The sequence below is a fragment of the Anomalospiza imberbis genome, chromosome Z (assembly GCF_031753505.1).
Source record: "Anomalospiza imberbis isolate Cuckoo-Finch-1a 21T00152 chromosome Z, ASM3175350v1, whole genome shotgun sequence".
Lineage (NCBI taxonomy): Eukaryota > Metazoa > Chordata > Aves > Passeriformes > Viduidae > Anomalospiza > Anomalospiza imberbis.
The window spans coordinates 67,279,322-67,300,298 of NC_089721.1; the positions used below are offsets into that span (position 1 = coordinate 67,279,322).

The 20,977-nt window shown below is 40.0% G+C and overlaps 1 protein-coding gene across 1 annotated transcript in view; it reads right to left on the bottom strand.

Annotated features, from left to right (window-relative positions):
* Positions 1-1,934: 1,934 nt before the first annotated feature.
* The window catches only part of MAP1B (microtubule associated protein 1B), a 76,640-nt gene continuing 57,597 nt past the window's right edge, over positions 1,935-20,977 (bottom strand). The window contains exons 5-7 of the mRNA XM_068177416.1: positions 10,652-17,198; positions 8,300-8,538; positions 1,935-6,525 (exon numbers count right to left, since the gene is read on the bottom strand). Of these exons, the coding sequence (XP_068033517.1) occupies positions 6,370-6,525; positions 8,300-8,538; positions 10,652-17,198 (6,942 nt within the window). The 3' untranslated portion in view covers positions 1,935-6,369. The remainder of the gene's footprint in view (positions 6,526-8,299; positions 8,539-10,651; positions 17,199-20,977) is intronic.

Consider the following 20,977-nt stretch of genomic DNA (forward strand, 5'->3'; position numbering starts at 1 on the left):
GTTCTATTCCCATCTGTTTGAGGTGGGGCAGTTATCTTCTCTTAATTGGGCCACCTGTTAAAACCAGGTGGGGCAGTTTTCTTTATCTCTTCCACAACCAATCCTCCCTCTGGGAAATATCTTCTGTTAACAGGCCATTGAGTCTCACTGCATGACTGATAAAATTACAGCACCCCATTGTGAGATGCTGTGCCCAAGGGGAGGAGACAAGCATTCCTACCTGGATATAATCTGAGTTTTGGAACACCACAGGCAGCCTTTTCCCCCTGGATTCCCACAGGAAGACCAGGCCCATCTACACCACCACTGGACCTTCAGAGGAAATGTACTCCCTTTCTATAGGCTCATTGTTTCAACAGATTCACATCTGTCACTCCAGGAGGACTGCAGCCACCATTTAATGGGACTGCTACCAGCACCCTGACCCACAGGGTATCAGGTCGTATTCTGATTCTGTCAGTGCTGTTTTGTATTACTGCATTTATTTTTTTTCTTAATAAAGAACTGTTATTCCTACTCCCATATTTTTGCCTGAGAACCCCTTAATTTCAAAATTATAATAATTCAGAGGGGAGGGGGGGGTTTACATTTTCCATTCCAAGGGAGGCTCTTGCCTTCCTTAGCAAGCATCTGTCTTTTCAAACGAAGACACTGGGAACAAGGAAAAGCTAAAATTTCCTCCCATCCACAGAACACTAGAAATCAAGAATTAAGTCTACTGTTCTAGGATCCCCCATTTTTGATAGATGGAAAAGATATGATGAACCATCATGTTCCCATGAAAATTGAAATAATACTTCATAAGCTGGTTGAATTTGTTAAGCCATGTTGAAGAAAGGAGCTCTCATGTGGCATCTAGAAGCAGCAAGCCAAACACCACACACCAGGCAGGCCTGGCCCCTGTTACACCTATGCAAATCCAGAACTTTGATATGCAGCTGCAAGTAAATGACTGGGATTGAAACTTGACCTTGTCTTCTTTGCAGAATCATTTTAATATATTTTAAGTAGCATCAGTTACTCTACCACAAAGCTTGGAAAACCTTGATGTACACATATGCAGAATTATACTTAGGACATAAGATTTGCAGCACCTGACTTCCCTCATCTAGTCATCATCTTTCCCTATTTCACCATGCTCAAGCCAAGTACAGCATTTCTTATTGTCACAAGAAGCTAGAAATAAACCCTTGGACTTTGGAGATGAATAAGGGTCTGCAAAAGAAAACTGCTGTCTGAGGGTGAAGGAAATCCCACAGGACCTCTTCTTCTCCTGGGAGTGAGCACCCCTTGCATTTTGCTGCCCCAGCCTTTACCTGCTTTCATGCCATCACCATTGACTGCTGCACCTCAGTACAGCAGGCATTGCAGCAGAAAGCAACTACACAAAGGCAGAAAGCCTGATGTTACAGCATCCCTCAACAGCAGTAGAGGAATTCTAACATTTATAGAGCAAAAAACTGAACTGAGGGCTCAGCTTCCCCACATGCTCTGTCCCCTCTAACCAGATGAATAGGCAGTAATGGTCAGAAAAGGTCCATGACTGCTGAAGACAAGCTACATACTCTTGTTGAACTGCTACAACTTTGAAAAGACCTCATGGTGGGCTCAGTTTGATGTAACTTTATTTGGCATCATCTGTGACTGTGTACTTACTGAAGATGAGGTGTTTTCTCATTCTGCTGAGGAATACAGGAATGAGAACAACAAAGAGAAGCCATGTCATGGTACATGGTATATGTTTCACATCACAAGATAAAAGTATCCTTCCACATTTATTTTCCAGTTTCTAAAGAAAGATTGGGGTTTGTCTGGCATTAAAATAATCACTGATCTTCAGAAAAAAGCCCCATAGACTAGGTAATCATGACTGAGAGAAAGGGAGAACTTAAAAATACATACATACACAAAGACAAGAAACATGTCAACACCACTTTACCACTTTTGTATTTTATTGTGGAACTGAGTTTGATTCCTTTACATCAAATATCCTCAATGGAAGAGGGGATATTGCACACAAATATCATAAAAGCACTACATATTACTTTCACTGGAAACTAATTTTCTACATTAGATATGACTGGATAGAATAGAAGTGATGCAGGATTATAAGACATAATACCATACACAGCTGCAGACTGACACAAACACCATTCAGAACAAGAGAGAGGAGGTGTGTGAGGTGCTTCTCAGCCAGCCACAAGACTTTCTTTCCATAGTTTGGAAGATAATGGCTGCATGCAATGCGTGAAAGCATATTTTAGATTTTGTCTTTTACATTGAGATTACAGCCCAGTCTTGAAGAGGTAGCTCCTGCCTTCTGGAGCTCTTAGTTAGCCTAGTAGAGAGAAGCTGCTCCTTAAATTTGTTTATTTCTATATTTTATGCCATTGTTTTATTTAGTTACACTTATTTTTAAAGGAATTTTTGTAAAGTCACAACAAATGAGAGTTTTTGCTTTTTTTTTAAATTTTAAATAGGAAACATTTTTAAACCAGGTGAATAATATAATTGCATTCTAAGAAATGCTTACCCATAGTTGATTTTAGTGTTTTGTTCAATTATTAAGTGAAAAGATGAAAGCTTTTCTTTCAAGTGTAAACATTATATTTTTTCATATTCTAGTAAATCCAGACCAAGAAAATTACTGTTTCTCTCAAAAACATAATTACTGAGCAAGAACCTCTGGCGACAGATGAACAAAGAGAAGCATATGACAGAAATGCTCCAAATGCACAGCAAGTGCTCTTTGGAACTCATTTGCTTGTGTTGAGAGGGATTGAAAATTCAATTAACAAATTTATTAAATCTTAGTAAAAGAGTACCAGAACTCTCCTAAAATGCATAAGCTATCATAGACAATTAAAAAAAAACCCAACATTCATATACACAGTTATCTCCATTCACCACAGTATGTAAAATAAGTAAAAAAAAAATCAAAAGTGATTTCTATGAAAGATGGGGTGAAAATAGAGGTCAATGAGTCAGGCCCACCACAGGACTTTGAAAAGGCATGCAAGAGAGGCCCTGTCGAAGTTCAAGAGTGGGATGGGATCCCCAAAGTTAATTCTTCATTGAATTATATGAAGCATTATATTAATAGCATAAAGATCATGACTGGGAATGTTGTTATGGGTAATACCATCATTGAAATGGAGTGTTCTTTGCACTCAGGTATTGAATCTTTACAATTAGAGTAATCAATAACAAACCATGCTCCTAGAAATCTATGCTGATCAACAGCACTCATCGTTAATGTACACAGTACATTTTGATGACTGTTACACTAAACTAGTTGTGTAGTACTAGGATTAGCACAGGTAGATTAAATCCACAGGCAGGAAAGTCATTAAGGGCAAGAGGGGCCAGTGGAGGAGCTCATCGCTGTGTTGAATCTAGGTGCCATTGCCATTTGGAAGGGAGTGGATGGAACAGGTATTACAATACCTCAGAATAGCCAGACCAGGGTTTTAGTATTCTTGTAGCAGCAAAAAAAGCAAATGTACATGTAACTGTCTAATTATCATTATTATTTCAGAAGTAAAACAAATGCTTCAGCCATCATAAACTTGCTTGGGCATATTTAAGGCTTGATTCCAATTTAATATACAGTAGGATCAGATGACTGTAACTTCCCTGACAGTAGTAAAATTGCTCCTGATTCACAGGAGTAAGTGGCATAAGTGAGATTAGTCACAAAACCACTGCTGTACTTAATTTTCTACCAAACCATTTCAGGTGTTGTCAGAAAATCAGAAAATCTGTTCCCACCCACTCAAAAGGTTTGAATTCTGACCTAGATAATAAAATAGACAAATCAGAAAGAATTGTAGAAACAGTACAACTGTTCTGCCAAAAATTTTGCAGAACATAGCTGCAAAATTATACAACATAGTCTGCAAAGATACCCCATATCTTTGTAGACTACGTATTACAAAAGCATTCTTAAGTGAATGATATGAGCCCAGAAACATGCTTGTTTTCACAATACATTTCCATCTGCCTTTTGTGCCATAGTCACTCTGAGTTATTCTTAACTACTGAAAAGGTATAGCAATAAATAAAATAGCATTGCTAGAGAAACCTAAAAAAAGAGAAGACATTGAAAATAAATCAAAACCCCAACCACTGACAAACAGTAATTCACAGCATTAAATGGGCATGAGAAGCCCACATTTACAAGACCCTAAACCAGTATTAAAAAACCCTCATAAAAATTAGGAGTGCAAACTTACACCTATTAAACAAAAATATCCTAACAATGTAAAATTGAAATAAATTATAAGTAGAGAAAATAAAATGAGGTCATAATTCACTACATTGTAAAACTTAATACCAGCCATAATGGTGATTCATACAATCAGCACATAAGCCTGTGCTGTGGGCCGTTACAGCTTCTCAAATTCAGATTTGCAGACCTTCTGCAATACAACAAGATCATTTAAATTGGGGTAAAATTTCTGAGACTAAAAAATCCAAACTGTCTTAAATCACAGAGCAGTGGTGCTGTTCCTCTGCAAGCAGCCTAGAGAAGGAAAAGAAGGGAGACATAAAGAAGGAAAGGAAAGGAAGAAAAAAAGAATAGTAAAGGAAGAGGCAAGGAAAGGAAGGGGAAAGGAAGTGAAAGAGAAAAAAAGGAGGAAATGAGAGGAGGAGAGAGAAGTAAAGGAAAGAGGAGGAGAAAAGGAAAGAATAGAGGAAAGAGGAAAGCAAAGGCAAAGAGGAGGGAAAGGAAGGGAAGGAAATGGGAAGAGAAGGGACTTATTTAAGTTTATTGCTTGTTCTATCCTTTTTCATGTAGGTTACAACCTTTTAAGTATTGGGCAATCAACTTCTCAAATCCCACTTTCTGTCATCATCAACAGAATAATTTTATGAGGGTATCCTTCCATACCTGTCTCCTGAAAAAGGTATTGACAGTTGACTGTTTTCACTAAATTTTACCTCAATATCCATTCTCAATAGAATCTTAAACATCACTACTCATTTATCTTAAAAAAACTACTAAAAAGAATGCCTTCACCGGAAAAAATTTTTTCTTTGCATTTACCTGTAAATGAAAATGTTTGTTACAAATTATGTATTAAAAGTTCATACAGCACTAAAAAGAAAGGCTTTTGTACATTTGTTCCCATGTTTACTCTTAAAATAAACAAATAAAATCAGGTAAGACAAAGGAAGGCTGAATACTGTACAGGCTCACCTTTTCAATCATTCTGAATGTTTTACCAAGTTTTATAACTCTGAGACTGGACACCACTTCAATCTTGCTTCCACAGTATGAAAGGAGCCTTCAAAAAAAGCTCATCTTGCCTTGTTGAGCTGTCCAGGTGCATCTATGAAGTGTTCACATAACTAATATGTGTAATTCAGAGCACCAAACCACTTGACCAGTCAGATAAGTTCCTAATACCACACATGCACATTCACGCTTCTTTACTGGTGCAACTATGATCCTACACAGATGTTTTATAAATTTGCTGTCTCAGCATTAAAAAATAAGTGCATCAAGTTTCTTTGTACATTCAAGTCACTTTCTAAGGCAAGTTGTCTACTGTGTGTATTCCCAACCGCTTTGGTATTTTGCTTCAGTTAATTGACAGTGGACATGGGTGTTCAAGCATGTGGACTGGTCAGTTCTGGCTGGAGTGAGCGGGCTTTCGCTGGAAGCATGCCTTAGACCACCAATTCTGCATGTTTTCAGAAAGGTTTTAGACTTCTGGATGGGGTGCAGGCTACATGCATATTTGGCCTATGCTTGTTATGGTGTGTCAGTATGCAGAGTTCTAATTAAAGTGAAAAGCTGCTGATGAGTGATTAGGTCATACATCCCTTCCTAGCCATGTTCTCTTTCTTTTTATGTTTGAGCTAACATAATTATTTAAAAAAGGATCCCCATAGTGATAGCTCATATTGATAAAAATTTAAAACTTTCTTCTCATGTGAGAACATAAGCAGACTGTAGTAAGTGATACATCTATTGCCATGAGACTAATGCAGACCTAAAAATATACTACTTTCTCCTCCTACCCCTCTTTCTCTTTCTCACTTTGTGTTTCTTTAGAGGGCAAATGCCTCTACCTGACAAAAGTCAATTGGGGTTGCTAGTGCATGGTTTCAAAATGTTGATGCAACTGGATCTGTATTTTCGCAGTAATTTGTACTCTACAATGGGAAGACTGTTATTTCCCTTAGCAACCAACAAAGACTGAAAAATATTAGTGACTTGCATCACTGTGACACAGTATAGCATTTGGCAGGTATATAGTTCAGCAGTTGAAATAGATGACTTGAATTTTCAGGAAAGGTGTTTTCAAATTGAAGAATTTCTGGAAACAAAGTTGAATCTTGTGATGCACGGTCTTGTTCTTACAGTTCAATCTTGCATGCAGGAAAAGATTCATCTTGCATAACAACAGTGCTGCTGCTTGCCAAAACCATGATGTTGAGATCCTGCTGTTTCTCATGGGTCTCTTGATACCATTCTCTCATCACTTCTGAATCATGGGTTGGGATTAAAGTCACCTGCAACACAAAAAAAAAGTCCTATTGAATGCACCACAGAAAGAGTTGATATGCAAAATGTCTTTTCAAGAAGCCCCAGCCAACAAGTGTGTTTCCCTTTTGGAAAGAGTGAATTTTTATGCAATAAATACTTGAATAAATGGACGAATAAAAAGGAATCAACACATAGGTAAGGCAGAATGACTGAAAATAAGATTTATCAAAATAAAATGTTGGTTTTGTAAGGTGCTGTTATAAATATGTAGTTGTTGGCTTTTGCTATTATGTATTGGCTTTTGCAAATCATTATTAATCTCCCTGATTTTGATATCATACAATTTTAATCACTTTTAAAATGCATTTAATATAGTATAATTTGTCAGTTTATTGTGGCCAGTGCCTTGGTCCCTATGTAACTTGTATATTTTAGTGTGATAAACATAAATTGTAGTTTAGGCTTTCACAAAATACTAAAGTGGATGCTATGTGTTAACTTTTGCAGAAGTAACTGTAATTGTGGAATTATAACTAATGCCTTTATTTTTGTAACTAACTGACAGAAGTGAGAATAACAGATGATTTTGTGAAATAGCTGATGTTGATTTAAAATACTTGTGGAAATAGCTAAAATGGTCTGCATGGTCAGATAACATTTGAAGAACAGATATAAAGACCCCTGCCACTGACCCTTTGACTATCACTATTGCCTGCTGAAACCACAGAAATGAAACACGACTCTCAAAATCACATCCATGATTACTGCACTTATTCTAAAAAGATGGGTCAGGGGTCAGACCAAGCTAAAGAATTTCTGGAATATGTGAAGAAGTTTCAAGAAATGTTTCAATATGTTTAATCTTTAGGAATATGTATTTGACCATGCCATGAAAAAGTATTTAAGAAGACTTGTTATGATTAGCTGGTGTGCCTCTAGCTATGGCTATGCACCCATTGCTGTTTACTGTCCCTTTTATCCCTTATTAAACTTTTAAAAATGTTGAAGAGTGAGGCTTGTTTCTCACAGTGCTGAGATGCAGTTTTCAAGAGAAATATAAGGTTGTAATCTGCACTGATAACTCTTCAGATTATACAGAAATATTTTGTTCACTATGCATCATAATGGAAAGGCACATGAAGTTTCCAAATGCATGTACTCCATAAAGTGTGGAGTACATAAAGTGTGAAACAGTTCTTCCCTACTTAAAACTGCAACAATGCCAAACTTAGATCATATATGTGGTGTAATAAAATTATGAGACGGCCAGCTGGCCCTATAAGCCAGCTCTCAGCTGTTTTGAAAACCAGAAATTGGTCTGAAGGGAGTGCAGTGCAGCTTTGTGCTTCACACATCATCAATGGTTTCACTGGTGCCCAGTGTGCGGGCCTGCTGGGGTTTAGGATTCTTCCTTTTGTTTCTTTCTCTCAAGGAATTTTCTCCCATGTGTTTTGGTAGGAGACAATAAGGATGAGGTACTTAAAAGAGGCAAAAGACGTTGCCACACCTGAGGGGAAGAGTGTAGCTAGCTACTCTCTCTTTTTACCTGGTGGTTTGTCTGGGAAGGACAGAGATAGTGGGAGAATTGGTCTGAGTAAAAGGTGTTGGGTGCAGGTCCTTTTTCCTCTCACCATATTCTCCATTCCAAAGGTAGTTCCTGCCTTCCTTGTCAGACTCCCGTCTTTCAAACCAAGACAGGGCCCCATTCTCTGGCAGCCATCATCCATGCCAGAAGTTCTCCAGTTTCTCATAGCTGAGAAAGGTTAGATTTCTAGGTTGAGATAGAAATGAAGAGCCTACCTGCATGTTACTCTCCCACTGTGCCTTGCCCTCCAGCAGGGAGTCCAGAACAGCCCTACTTGGCTCCTCGGCCGCAGCATCATTCCCGCTCACCACATAGTAGGATGACCGCACCCTCTTGAAAAACTCAACATCAACATTCTTGCTGTTGCTGTGGTTGGGAATGTACACCAGATCCAAATACACTGGAGGTCCTGGAGGCACTGCTGTAGATTTTGCCACCTTAGTATTCCCAGGTCCTTTGGAAATCAAACAACAAAAGAATATATGACAGGCTGGTTAAAAGCATGCATTTATTAATTATTTTTATTACCACTGAGGTGAGATGTGACCAATTATGGAATTACTCTTGTACATATTATGTATGTTACAGTTTTGTTGTACCCCAATAATGATTGTAATGGGAGGAAAAACCTGAAAAACTGGAACTATATAAAACTATAAAAAATCACTACCACATAACAAAAATTTTGCTGAACTTTTTCCAGTAATATACTATATTATCCAACAATTACTATGCAGGGCTGTGATTACTGAATTATCATTCAGTAAATGGTGCTATTATTTTCCTGATGAAGAAGTGCAGCTTTTTGAAAGTCTAGGGTATGACTGATTATAAAGTCTAGTATCACACAGGAAGCCATGAAAATTTGAAGCTGTCCTGAATTCTGAGGTACATAGCAAGACATGATAGCAATTGATATGCTCAGGCTGCCTTACAGATGCATCAGGAAGCTACCACACGTGAGCACAAAGAGGGTCAAGGAGGAACTTGGAAGGAGGAAGTTGCAAAGCAATTCAGTGTACAGAGTCGAGTATTTGTCTGCCTGCTGTGTCCTTATCTGCATACATGAATTAGCCACTTATCACAAAAAGTAGGGGGAAGTGTTTCTTTGCTGCTGTAAATAGTATATACAGTACTTGTTCCAAGAAGAAGAGCTTTAGTCAAAATGCAGTGCAACATGTAAACACATGAAAACTATTACATAAAAAAATCACATCTTTTGCTCTAAAATCATGATGTAAAGTAAAAATCGGGCTTCAGCCAGTAATTTTACCTAGATGATCAACATTTATGGTTTATTAGCTCTCTCATGTTGATTAAGTGTGGTAAACAATTATCTGAGCAATATGATTAATTTAGGGTCAAATATTGCAAGGCCAGGAAACTTCCTTATAGTTGTCTAGCATGTTCTAACACTCACCACAGGGTAAAATGCCAAATGAAGTGATAAGATTTCCTGATTTAGAGTGGTTTTGCTATGGGTTTTGTCACAAAATATTTTATCATCTTAGGTGATAAAAAAAATCTCTGATGTCTTTTATAATTTTGCATACCAACACTGATTAAGATACTTGTTGCTATATTTTTACAATTTCACGTCATTACAAGTTATTCCAGCACATACCTGAGAAGTGTGCCTAATGACTTCAATATAGAGCTGAAGTGCTGCAGAAATGCAGCAAATTAAAGCAGCATTGCTGCTTTAAAATGTGTCTTCTAACAGGGAGATGCAAATGATGGTGTGAGAAAGGAACTACCAGAAACAGGGAACCTAAGGACAGCTGAATGCTGGTTTGTTCGTGCTGAATCCTAGAACTGCTCCTTTAAAGAAGTTTTCAACAGAACATCAGTCCTTACAGCAGAAAAATAAAAGTATCCCCCAAACAGTCCCTAACAAGGTCTGCTGGAAACAACAGATTAGCACAATACCTCCTTCAGTAATCTAATGCACTTTTTTTTGCTACTTAGAATGTGTAACAGACATTCAAAATTACATTAACTTTCTGTATGTTTAGTCATCAGTGATGGCATAAGACCAGATTATGTGATGTACATGCTTACTTCACTCAAAATGCTTTTACTAATGTTAAATCTTTTTAAATGCTGCTTTTAAAATCAATCCAGCAAAGTAATAAGAGCATCCAAAGAGAGATAGTGACTTTGCCTCCCACAATATTAAATTGTATTAATTTATGTTAAAGAGAATTGTATCTACTTATTTCTCACAATGAATAAAAGGGTTTGCCTTGCCACTGATTTTACTTCACCTACAAAAGTGGTACTTTCAATTCTATTAAGTGGTTAACTGTTTAGACAGCTTGTATTAAATTCTTTCTATTTTATGTACTCTCTGGGCAAACTAACATAAAATTTCTCAGGTTATAAAAGTAAAACTAGTGACTTTCAGACATTTAAATGTAGCATTTACATGCTGCATTTGTACTTAAAACCTGAACTTTCTCTGAGGATATGCCACAAGCCACACTCTCAGCTGATATAATGGCAAACTAACAACACTGCAGCAACTAAGAAAATCATAACACCAGGGCATTGTTACTTGTCTTTACCTGTGGTTGCAGTCTTTGCCGACTTGGATGTTGTTGTATTCGCTGCATTCTTGGTATCCTTATCTTTCTCTTCCACTCGAGACTTTATCTCTGGATTAGAGATATTTTTGGTTGTCTTCTCTACAGATTCCTTCTTTTTTGGAGAAGCTGTTCTGGAAATTTTGTCTAAAGATTCTTTTGTAGCTGGCTTTGGTGAAGCTACTTGTTTTGATTTACCATCACTTTTTTTAACAGGAGAAGATGACTTGGTCTTAGTACCCTGCTTTTTTGTCTTTGTCTTTTCTTTGAGGTCCTTCTTCAAAGGTTTACCTAAATTCTGTTCAACTGGCAGAGCCTCTGGATCAACCATGGTAACATCAGGATGCCTGGGGGAAGGGCTGCGATCCTGCATTGGGAGAGGTGGTGGATCAATGTGTTTGTATGTAATTGTCTTGTCCGTTGGAATGGTTTCTGACTCATCTTCTGAGTCAATGTTAGCATCTGCAGTGATGGAAGGGCATTCCTCAGTCTCCGGGGGAACATCCGAATCGGTCTGAGATGGGGCAGACTCGCTCACAGATGTGGGAGGAGTTTCATCACACTGCCGCCCTTGCTGCTTTCCCCCAGAAGGAGGCTGAGCTCCCCCAGACTGAGTTAATGGCTTCTCTTGATTTTGAGACTGTTCTTCACTTGCAAACCACTCAAGGGGATTTGGGTTGATAAATGAAGGTGAAAGTTCAGTTTTGGGATGCTTATATTCACAAGAGGATACAAGGCATAAGTCAACATCTTGACGGGATTCTGCTAATGATTTGCTTGGAGTAAAATGTGCACTTGCTTCGTAGGAATTTCTGGTAGCTTCAGGTGACCTCCCAGTGGTAGCTCTCCCAGTTGTCTCAAATGAGTAATCTGTGGCTTCAGGTGAACTGGAGGCTTTCTCAGTTGTCTCATAAGAGTAAGTCATGGCCTCTGATGACCTGGTGGTTCTCCCAGTTGTCTCATAGCAGTAGCCAACAGCTTCTGGTGACTTAGAGGTTTTCCTTGTTGTCTCATAGGAATAATCCATAGTATCGGGTGATCTGGTAGCTCTCCCAGTTAACTCATAGGAATAATCTGTGGCTTCAGGTGATTTGGCAGTTTTCCCAGCTGTCTCATAAGAATAATCTGTGGCCCCTGGTGACCTGGTGGTTTTCCCTGTTACCTGATAAGAATAATCTGTGACCTCAGATGACCTCATATTTTTTGCCATTATCTCATATGAATAGTCTGTACCCTCGGGTGATCTAGTAGAATTCCTGGTTATCTCATAGGAATAATCTGTGGTCTCAGGAGACCTAGTAGTTATTCTGCTTGTCTCATAGGAATAATCCATGCCTTGAGGTGATCTAGTAGATTTTCCAACTGCCTCATAGGAATAGCTGATATTCTCTGGTGACCTCATAGTTTTCTCTCTGGCCTCATATGAATAACTAAGTTCTTCTGGTGACCTGCTGCTTTTCTCTGAATCTTCTTTATCTGGGCTGAGTAAAGGCTCTGGACTGTGCTTTGATAGGGGTTCCTGATAACCAAAGGCTGTGACAGAAGACACTCGCTGTGCCAACAAAGGTGTGTGACTACCTGACACTGCTTCTGTGATTGCAGGAGGTGAATCTGGAAAAGTAGGAGAATACAGGGGAGAAGTTTCCCTTGGAGTTAGTGGAGACAGGTCAGATTTTGGTGACAGCTTTTCTCCCAGGCTCTGTACCTTTTCTGAGGTAAAAGAAGAATGCAGTGACATCTCTCTGGGTGGGACACCACCTGAAAAAGTTTCCTCTGGCAGTGGTGAAGCTACCTGGGAAGGTGTATGAGCTGATGAAGTTGAGGATGAAGCTTCAATTTGAGAAACTGAAATAATTTCTGAAATATCTTTCTCTTGAGAGTAAGATGACTGTTCCACAGGTGAAATCTTCTGTGCAAAGTGAGACTCTTGTATATCGGAAGGGCTATAATCTACTTCTGTTGGTCCGTTTTCAGAGATATGGTGCACACTAGTGCCTACAGCAGGATATTCTGAAGACTGCCTACTAAAATCCATTGCTAAGGACTGCTTAGGTGACTCCCGACCATATTCTACTGACATAGCTGACTGTTCAGGAGATCTGTGATCAAGTACTGGTGTTCTTGATTTTGCAGTTTTAGGTGAGAAATCTGGTGGAGAAATTGACATAGGCCTTGGGCACTCTTCTTTAGATGGAGACATTTCTGTCTCCTGAAAAGTTGTTGGTGTTTGTACAACTGATACTGAAAGGGAATCATCGACTTCAGTAGAGTGGGGAGAACCAACCTCAGCATGCAAAGAAGGAGATACATCATCAGTAGTTGGTTCTGGAAATGAACTAGTGGCAACAGATGCTGTAGAGACAGAAGCTACTCCTTCTATATGGGAATAGGTGTCTTCCGCAACAACCTCATCAACGGGAGTTGCAGACTTGTCAGAGACAGTACCTTCAGAAATTGACATTTTGGTATCTTCTTTTAAAGAACCAAGCTGACTGATATCTATTTGAGTTGGTGAGAGATCACCTGCTAACTTCCGCTCATCCAAGACCAGTGAAGACTGGGAGCTGCTGGGTTCTGTATCCTCCATTTTCCTTTCCAAGCTCAAGCCTTCCTTAATTACCATAAATTCCATGCTTTTTTCATCTTGTTTTTCTTGGAAGAGGCCCACAGAGCTTGCTTCAGAAGCTGGGCTCATCTGAACAGGTGATTTGTCTTTTTCAGGTTTCCCCTCAGAAGGACTTCCATAATCTCTGGTGGGGGACTTTAAATCAGCACTCAAAAATGTATCGTAAGTGGTCTCTGAACCTATCAGTGGAGGACTCCGCAGAGGCGAGAGAACCTTTTCAATAGGAGATTCTGAATCTGGTACGGGCTCATCCATAGGGCTTATTCTGCATTTCACAGACTCATCTTTGACTTCACTAAACTCAAAGCTAACAGGAGCTTCTGTTGACTTTTCACTGGTTTCAGAGGGAAGCTGACTGGACTTTTCATCAGTGGGAGACTGATAATAAGGTGTGTGGCCAGCACTACCAGCAGCAGACTGTGATGGAGATGCTACTTCTAATGTTTTATCTTCAGGGCTTGCACAGTGCTCTTCAGCAACTTCTTGGTGTACATCAGGCAATTTAGCAGTGGGGACAGACTCAGAAGGAACCTTGATTTCATTGGGAGTGAGCGAAAAATTCACACTGCGTTCACTCAGTGGTGTTTTGGCAACAGGCGATGGAGGGGACAAACTGTCAGCTGGACTCTTGGCTGAACTATGTTTTCCACCATCTTCTTGATAGGGTTCTTTGATTTCTAATTTGTCAGTGCCTTGGATTTCACTTTCTCTTTGCTGGTATACATCTTGGAATGCAGATTTGCAGAATTTGTCTTCTTCTAATGAAGAGGGTGGTGAGATGGTGGAAGCTGAGGCATTATAATCCTTACCTTCTGTGGCCTCTGTTTTGGATCCTTCAGATAACCCATTAAAAGCATCTGGAAGTGGAGAAAGTTTAGCTCTGCTGAACTCTTGAGAGTACAGTGATATCTCATGCTTGGTAATGTTCACATACTCCTGAGAGGGTGACTCGCTTTCCTCATTGTTAGTTTCATCACTCATGACATCTCGGGGTGTTGACATTTCATCCATTGGAGTTGGTTCACTGGATATTTCAATGGTAGACTGTGTGTAACCTGAAGTAGCAGTGAATTCCTCAGGTTGATCTTCTCTATTTTCTTCATCAGAAACAGTGGCTTCACTCTCTGAACCACCAGGTAGTGTCTCATCATGGATAGAAGAAGCTGGTTCAATCCCTGGAGACTGAGACTCTGACTGTTTAGTTGGTGTAATTATGAGTAAGCCATACTTATCCTCGGCTTCACCAGATTCTGCAGCTTTGTCTACCACAGCCATCACGTAATCTTCTTCGGCTTCCGTTTTTTCAGTTTCTTCATCATCTATGATGTCTTCTGCTTTGTCTTCCTCATCTTCTTCAGTCTCTTCAGTTTCTGCCTTTTCTATTGCTTCTTCCCTGTCTTCTTCAGCTCGTTCATCGGATGTCTCATAATCTGCCTTTTCAATATACTTTTCATCTTTTATGTTAGTATCTACTTGAGTTAATATTTTTTCTGAGCCACCTGGAATTTTTATTGGTTCTTCCATATATGGTTTTGTGGTATCCAGTTGTGTTTTTTCTACTTCATTTTCATCTCGTTCTTCAGCTTCTTCTGTCTCTGCCTTTTCTTCATAATCTGCTTCAGATGATTCTTCCAAGCCAGTTCCCTCATCTTCAAACTTTTCATTGTCATCAACTTTGTGTTTTTCCACAGATTCCAATTCTTCTGGTGTCTGTTCACACTCCCCCTCAGCTTCTGTGGTAGTTATGCCTTCATCAGATGACTCAGCAGGCCCTTCATTATCCAACTTTTCTTTTTGTACTTCAAAGGTATCTTTTTGTACTGTACCAGTGAATTTCAGATCATCCTTTATAAGTGCAACTTGAGATTTTGTTTCTTTTATTGTTTCTGCTTCTTCAGCTTTTAATTCCTCAAAATCCTTTGTTAAATCCTCTGGTGAAGACATAAGGGATCTCTCTGCTTCAAGCTCCTTTCCACCGGCTGTAATTTCTGCAGCTGCTACAGCTGTGGCTCCAACTGCTGCAAGGGCAGCTTGTGCTCCACTGACTTTGAGGTCCTTCTTCACACTTTTTACTTTTACTTTTTCCTTTGGCTTTCCAGCAGGTATTGCTTCTTTTTTAGCAGGTTCCTCCTTCTTTTGTGGTTTAGGCTTTGCCGCTGTTTTTTTGGCTTCATTTGAAGGAGTAGCTGTCTTCTTTGTTTCTTTAGGAACCTTCTTGATGTCCTTTTTGGCTTCTTTGTCTTCCTTCTTTATTTCCTTCTTCTCTTCTTTTTTAGCTTCTTTTTTAGCTTCTTTTGTTGAAGCTTCTTTCTTTATTTCCTTCTTAGTTTCCTTCTTCTCTTCCTTTTTTACCTCTTTCTTAACTTCTTTCTTGATCTCGTCTTTTTTTGGTTTTTCCTCTTTTTTGATGGGTGTTTTCTCTTCTCTTTTAGAAACCTCTTTCTTTGGTTTTTCTTTGTCCTCTTTCTTTTCTTCGGGTTTTGGTTTGACTTCCTTTTTCACCGTCTTTTCCTTTGACATTTTCGGTTTTACATCTGTACTTTGTTTTTCAGGTATTTCAGATTTCACTAGTTGTTCTTCCTTACTTGCTATGTCTTTTTCCACCACTATTGGTTTGGCCTCTACTTTTGTTGGTTTTTCTTTTTTAACTGGAACTTTTTCTTTGCTTTCCAGCTTCTGAGGCTTTTCTGGTACTGGACTAGGCTTCACAGGCTCTGGTGTTTCTTCCTTAGATTCCTTTCTGACAGGCTTATTTGGTGGTGTCTTTGCAGCAGGCTTCAGACTCTCCTTGCTATCTGTTCGTTGTTTCAATTTCGCTTGTTTCACAGCTGGACTCGCAATGTTCCCAGTTAGGTCTTTTTGTGTAACCATTGGTTGTTTAAGGAAGTCCAAGTGTTTGAGTTTTTCTAGTCCCTCTAGAATATTATACTGGGTGCTGTTTCCAGGAAAGAGAACTCGGATTATTTTTTCTGCAGGATTAGCTGGATGCCACACAATCAGGGATGAGACAGAGGTGAAATAGGATAATGGAATGTCTAGCTCTTGGCCATTTGGTAGCAGGAATTCAGCTTTATCTTTGTTAGTACCAATCCACTGCTGCATAAAATATTGCATCTCTTTGCTATTTTTGACAGGATTAAGCACATACATCTCAAGTTTGCCAACTCCCATTTTCTGAAATAAAATGATAGGGTCAATGGTATTTCCTGTATTTCTGAAGAGAGGTTCTGGTTTCATAGACAATTTATTTAAATACTGGAGAGTAAAACAAGCTTCTTCTACACTCCTTTTTACTCTAAAATTAGGATCCAGGTTCTTCAGGTTCTCAGGTACATTAAGGAACACAACTCCTAAATCAGGTGAGATTAGATTTTTCATCCAGTCACTGTTGGTAGTAGACCCTTGAGACTGTTCCTCTTCTAGTTCAGCTATCTTTCGCTGAAGCATGCTATTGATTCCTGGCAGATTGTCATCTCCGATGTGAGTGAGCAGAATGGAATCTACCCTGTCCAAGTGCCGGATAAGTTTCCAAAAACAAGATTTTCTTTCGGATCCTCCATTGATAAGCATATTGAATCCATTCACGGCAAACAATGCAGAGTCCCCTCTTCCCCCTGGGAAAATGTAACAGCAGGGTTTGGAGAGCTTCAAGAAACCTCCTGAGGTTGGAGGTTCCAAAATGTCAAAAGGCGATGGCACTTCTACTGATTCTGACAGATACTCTGTGAATTCAGAGAGTCCTTCCATCTCAGGCAATATGGAAGCTGAATTAAGTTTAATGTTAATGAAGTCTTGAAGGTTGTGTCTGTCAAGGTTGGAGTTTTTCCAGTCCCCTTCCTCAGGGCAGAAAAGAGTTAGGCTGGCTTTGTTGGCAGGGTGTGTGGTGCTCAACAATTCACCAATCTAGGGTTATAAAACAAACAAAAACACAAGAAGATGCATACACATTTATTTTTTTAATGACAATTAATGTCAACACATATTTCCTGATTAGATAGATAAAACCTTTTTCATTTGGTTCTGCACTGGTGAGTCCCAGTTCTAGATGCTAAAGTAACCTGGTATCACAATTATTTTACTGTCTTATTTTTTTTTAATACAAAGGAGGATCTTACTTCTGGTCAGTACTGCCCAAAGGACAACAGGATACAAGGTTCCCCCTTCCCTCTTCTATACTTTATAGAAGGATGGTACTATTATACTGAGAGGGTATGAGGCCTGTGGGGAAAATGCAGCCTGAGCTGCCACTGTATGTCTACCATGGGCTCATGAGTCTCCCAGCTGGTCCAGTCCATCCAGAAGAGACAGCCAAGTATCTAAAGGACAAAGTACAACCTCTTAACAGGCAGAGAGCAACTGCAACACAGAGGAGGCCAGCATCCTCCCAGGGGCAGTTGCCATCCTTTCTACTTCTCTCATGGAATATATCCCACCACACCACTGTTTGTGCAGGTCTTTCTGTGGGCTAGCTCCTGAAAAGCCACTATTGCTCCCAGATTTATCAAGAGTGGCTGCAGAAGAGTTTTTCAGAACAGTGATCATGAGATGGTGGAACTCAGAATCTTGTGAGGAAGCAAAGCAGTAAGCAGGACTAGAATCCTGAACTTAGACCTCTTCAAAGACTACTTGGAAGAATTCCATGCTTTGGGGTTCTGGAAAATATGGGGCTTCAAGAGAGCTGGTCAGTATTCAAGCATCCTTCCTTCAAGCTCAAGACCAGTGTATTCCTATGAGCAACAAATCAGCCAAAGGGGTCAGAAGACCTGCAGGGATAAGCAGGGAGCTTCTAGTGAATCTCAAATGGAAGGAAGAAATTTATGGAATGTGGAAAAAGGCACAGACCACATGGAAGAACTATAGGAACATTGTCAGAATATGCAGGGATGTAACAAGGAAGGTCAAGGCCCACCTAGAATTGAGTCTGGTAAGGGCCATCAAGGACAGCAAGAAGGACTTGAAAAGTACATCAGCAGCCAAAGGAAGAATAAGGAAAATGTGGGGTGACTGATAAATCAGATTGGTCTCCTGGTCATGGAAGACTTAGAGAAGGTGGAATAACTGAATGCCTTCTTTGCCTCAGTCTTTACTGCTGAGTCCAGCCCTCAGATCTTGGAGATAAGGGAGGCTGGAGAAAAGGAAGAGTTTTCTTGGTTGTAACAGTTGCATTAGAGATCAGCTGGGCAGACATAACATCCATAAATCCATGGGTCCTGATGAGATGCACCCACACGTCCTGAGGTAGCTGGCAGATGTTGCTAAGACATTCTTTAAAAAATCATGAAGAAAAGAAGAGGTGGATGATGACTGATGACTGGAGGAAAGCCAGTGCTACTCCTGTATTTAAAAATGGGAAGAAAAAGGACCCAGAAACTACTGGCCAGTCAGCCTCACTTCCACTCCTTGAAAGGTGATGGAACAGATCATTCTGGAGATCATCACCAAGCAAATAAAAGAAAATAAGGTCATCAGGAGCAGTCAGCAAGGATTTCCCAAGGGGAAATCATGCTGACCAATCTGACAGCCTTCTATGATGGCAGAGCAGGACGGGTCAATGAGGGGAGAGCAGTGGATGTTGTCTGCCTCCACTTCAGCAAGGATTTGGACACCATTTCCCATAACATCCTCATAAGTAAGCTCAGGAGATGTGGGTTAGATGAATAGACAATGAGGTGGATCAAGGACTGGCTGAATGGCAGAGCTCAGATAGTTGTGATCAGCTGAGGAGAATCCAGTCATAGTCAAACTGTTTATTGACAACCTGAATGAAGGGATGGAATGAACCCTGAGCAAGTTTGCTGATGGTACTGTGGGGAGTGGCTGATACACCTGAAGGCTGGGCTGCCATTCAGCATGACCTCAAAAGGCTGGAGAACTGGGTGCAGAGAATGAAGTTCAACAAAGGCAAATATAGAGTTCTGCACCTGGGGAGGTATAACCCTAAGTACTAGTAACAGACTGGAGGCTGAACTGCTGGGAAGTACCTCTACAGAGAATGACCTGAGAATCTTGGTGGATGACAAGTTGACTATTCGCCAGCAATGTGTCCCCGTGGCCAAGATGGTAAATTATATCCCTAGGGCATACCATTCCTGAAAATCCAACACCATTCCTTCAATCAGGAAGAGTGTAGCCAGCCGGTTGAGGGAGATGATCTCTACTCAGCCTTAGTGAGATGACACCTGGAGTGCTGTTTTCAGTTCTGGTCTCCACAGATCATGAAAGACAAAGAGCTACAGAGGGTCCAGCAGAAGCTACAGAGATGATGATGGGACTGAAACATGTTTCTTAGGAGGTGAGAACATGGGAGGTGGGCCTGTTTAGTCCAGAGAAGTCTAAGAGGTGTTCTTGTCAATACTTATTAAATATCTCAAAGGCAGGTGTCAAGAAGATGGTGCCAGACTCTTTTCAGTGGTAGCCAGTGACAGGACAAGGAGCAATGGCCATAAGCTAAAATCCACTTCAAAACGAGGAAGAACCTCTTTATGCTGAGGATGGCAAAACACTGGAACAGGCTGCCCAGGGAGGCTGTGAAGTCTCTGGAGATATTCAAAATCCACTTGGACGTGTTTCTGTATCAACTGCTCTGGGTGACCCTGCCCTGGCAGGGGGCTTGGACTGGATAATCTCCAGACATCCCGTCTAACCTTAATGATTCTGTGATTTTCTGATTAAGAAATGAGTTAATACTTCAGAAATGGAAATAACTGAAAGTTTTTGGGCCCCTCTCTCCAAGGAAGACACAGATGAGCTTGAGCATGTCAAGAGAAAGGCGACAGAGCTGGTGAAGGGCCTGGAGGACAAGTCTGACAAGGAGTGGCTGAGTGAGCTGAGGTTGTTTAGCCTGGAAAAAAGGAGGCTTATTGCTCTCTGCAAATGCCTGAAAGGAGGCTGTAGCCAGGTTTGGGCTTGGTCTGTTCTCAGAAGCAACAAATAACAGGATGACAAGAAATGGTCTCAAATTCCACCGGAGGAAGTTCAGATTGGGTAAGAGGGAAAATTTCTTCCCCAAATGGGTTGTCAAACACTGAAACAGGCTGCCCAGGGAAGTGGTTGAGTCACCATCCCTGCAGGTATTTATGGTCTGTAGACGTGGTGCTTGGGGGTATAGTTTAGTGGTGAATTTGGAAGTGTTGGGTAAGAGCTGGACTTCATGATCTTTGAAATCTTTTCCAACCCAAACAATTCTGTGAATTTGTCTTTTCCAACCTTAACAATTCTATGAATCTATGATTCTAAGTTTTGTACTTCTGATATTCCAAGGTCTAGAGCCAAAGAAAGATCAAGGAAAAAAGACAGGGTTAAAAATGCTCTTGTCACTAGTTTGATTTAAAATTCATGGACCACAAAATTTGAAATCTAGAGTAATTCTATTAATTTTGAGTATTTAAGTATTACTTAACATTCTGGGACCAAAACCAACTGCTGCAATAAAGGCACAGAAAATACGAATTTCCATGCCACAGTACAAAGAGCCATTTTTTATTCCAGGGTTCTGAACTAAAAACCAGTATTTGAAGGTCCCAGATAAGTAAACAAACTTGAAAAAGTATGACATATTTTACCTTATCTCAGTCCCACAGATACTTTCAGTTGACTTTTTTTAACTGACAATTCAGTTAAATGTAGCTTATTTCTGTTCTATTTGCCCTTAACAAAGAGACCACAAAACTTCTATAAAAAAG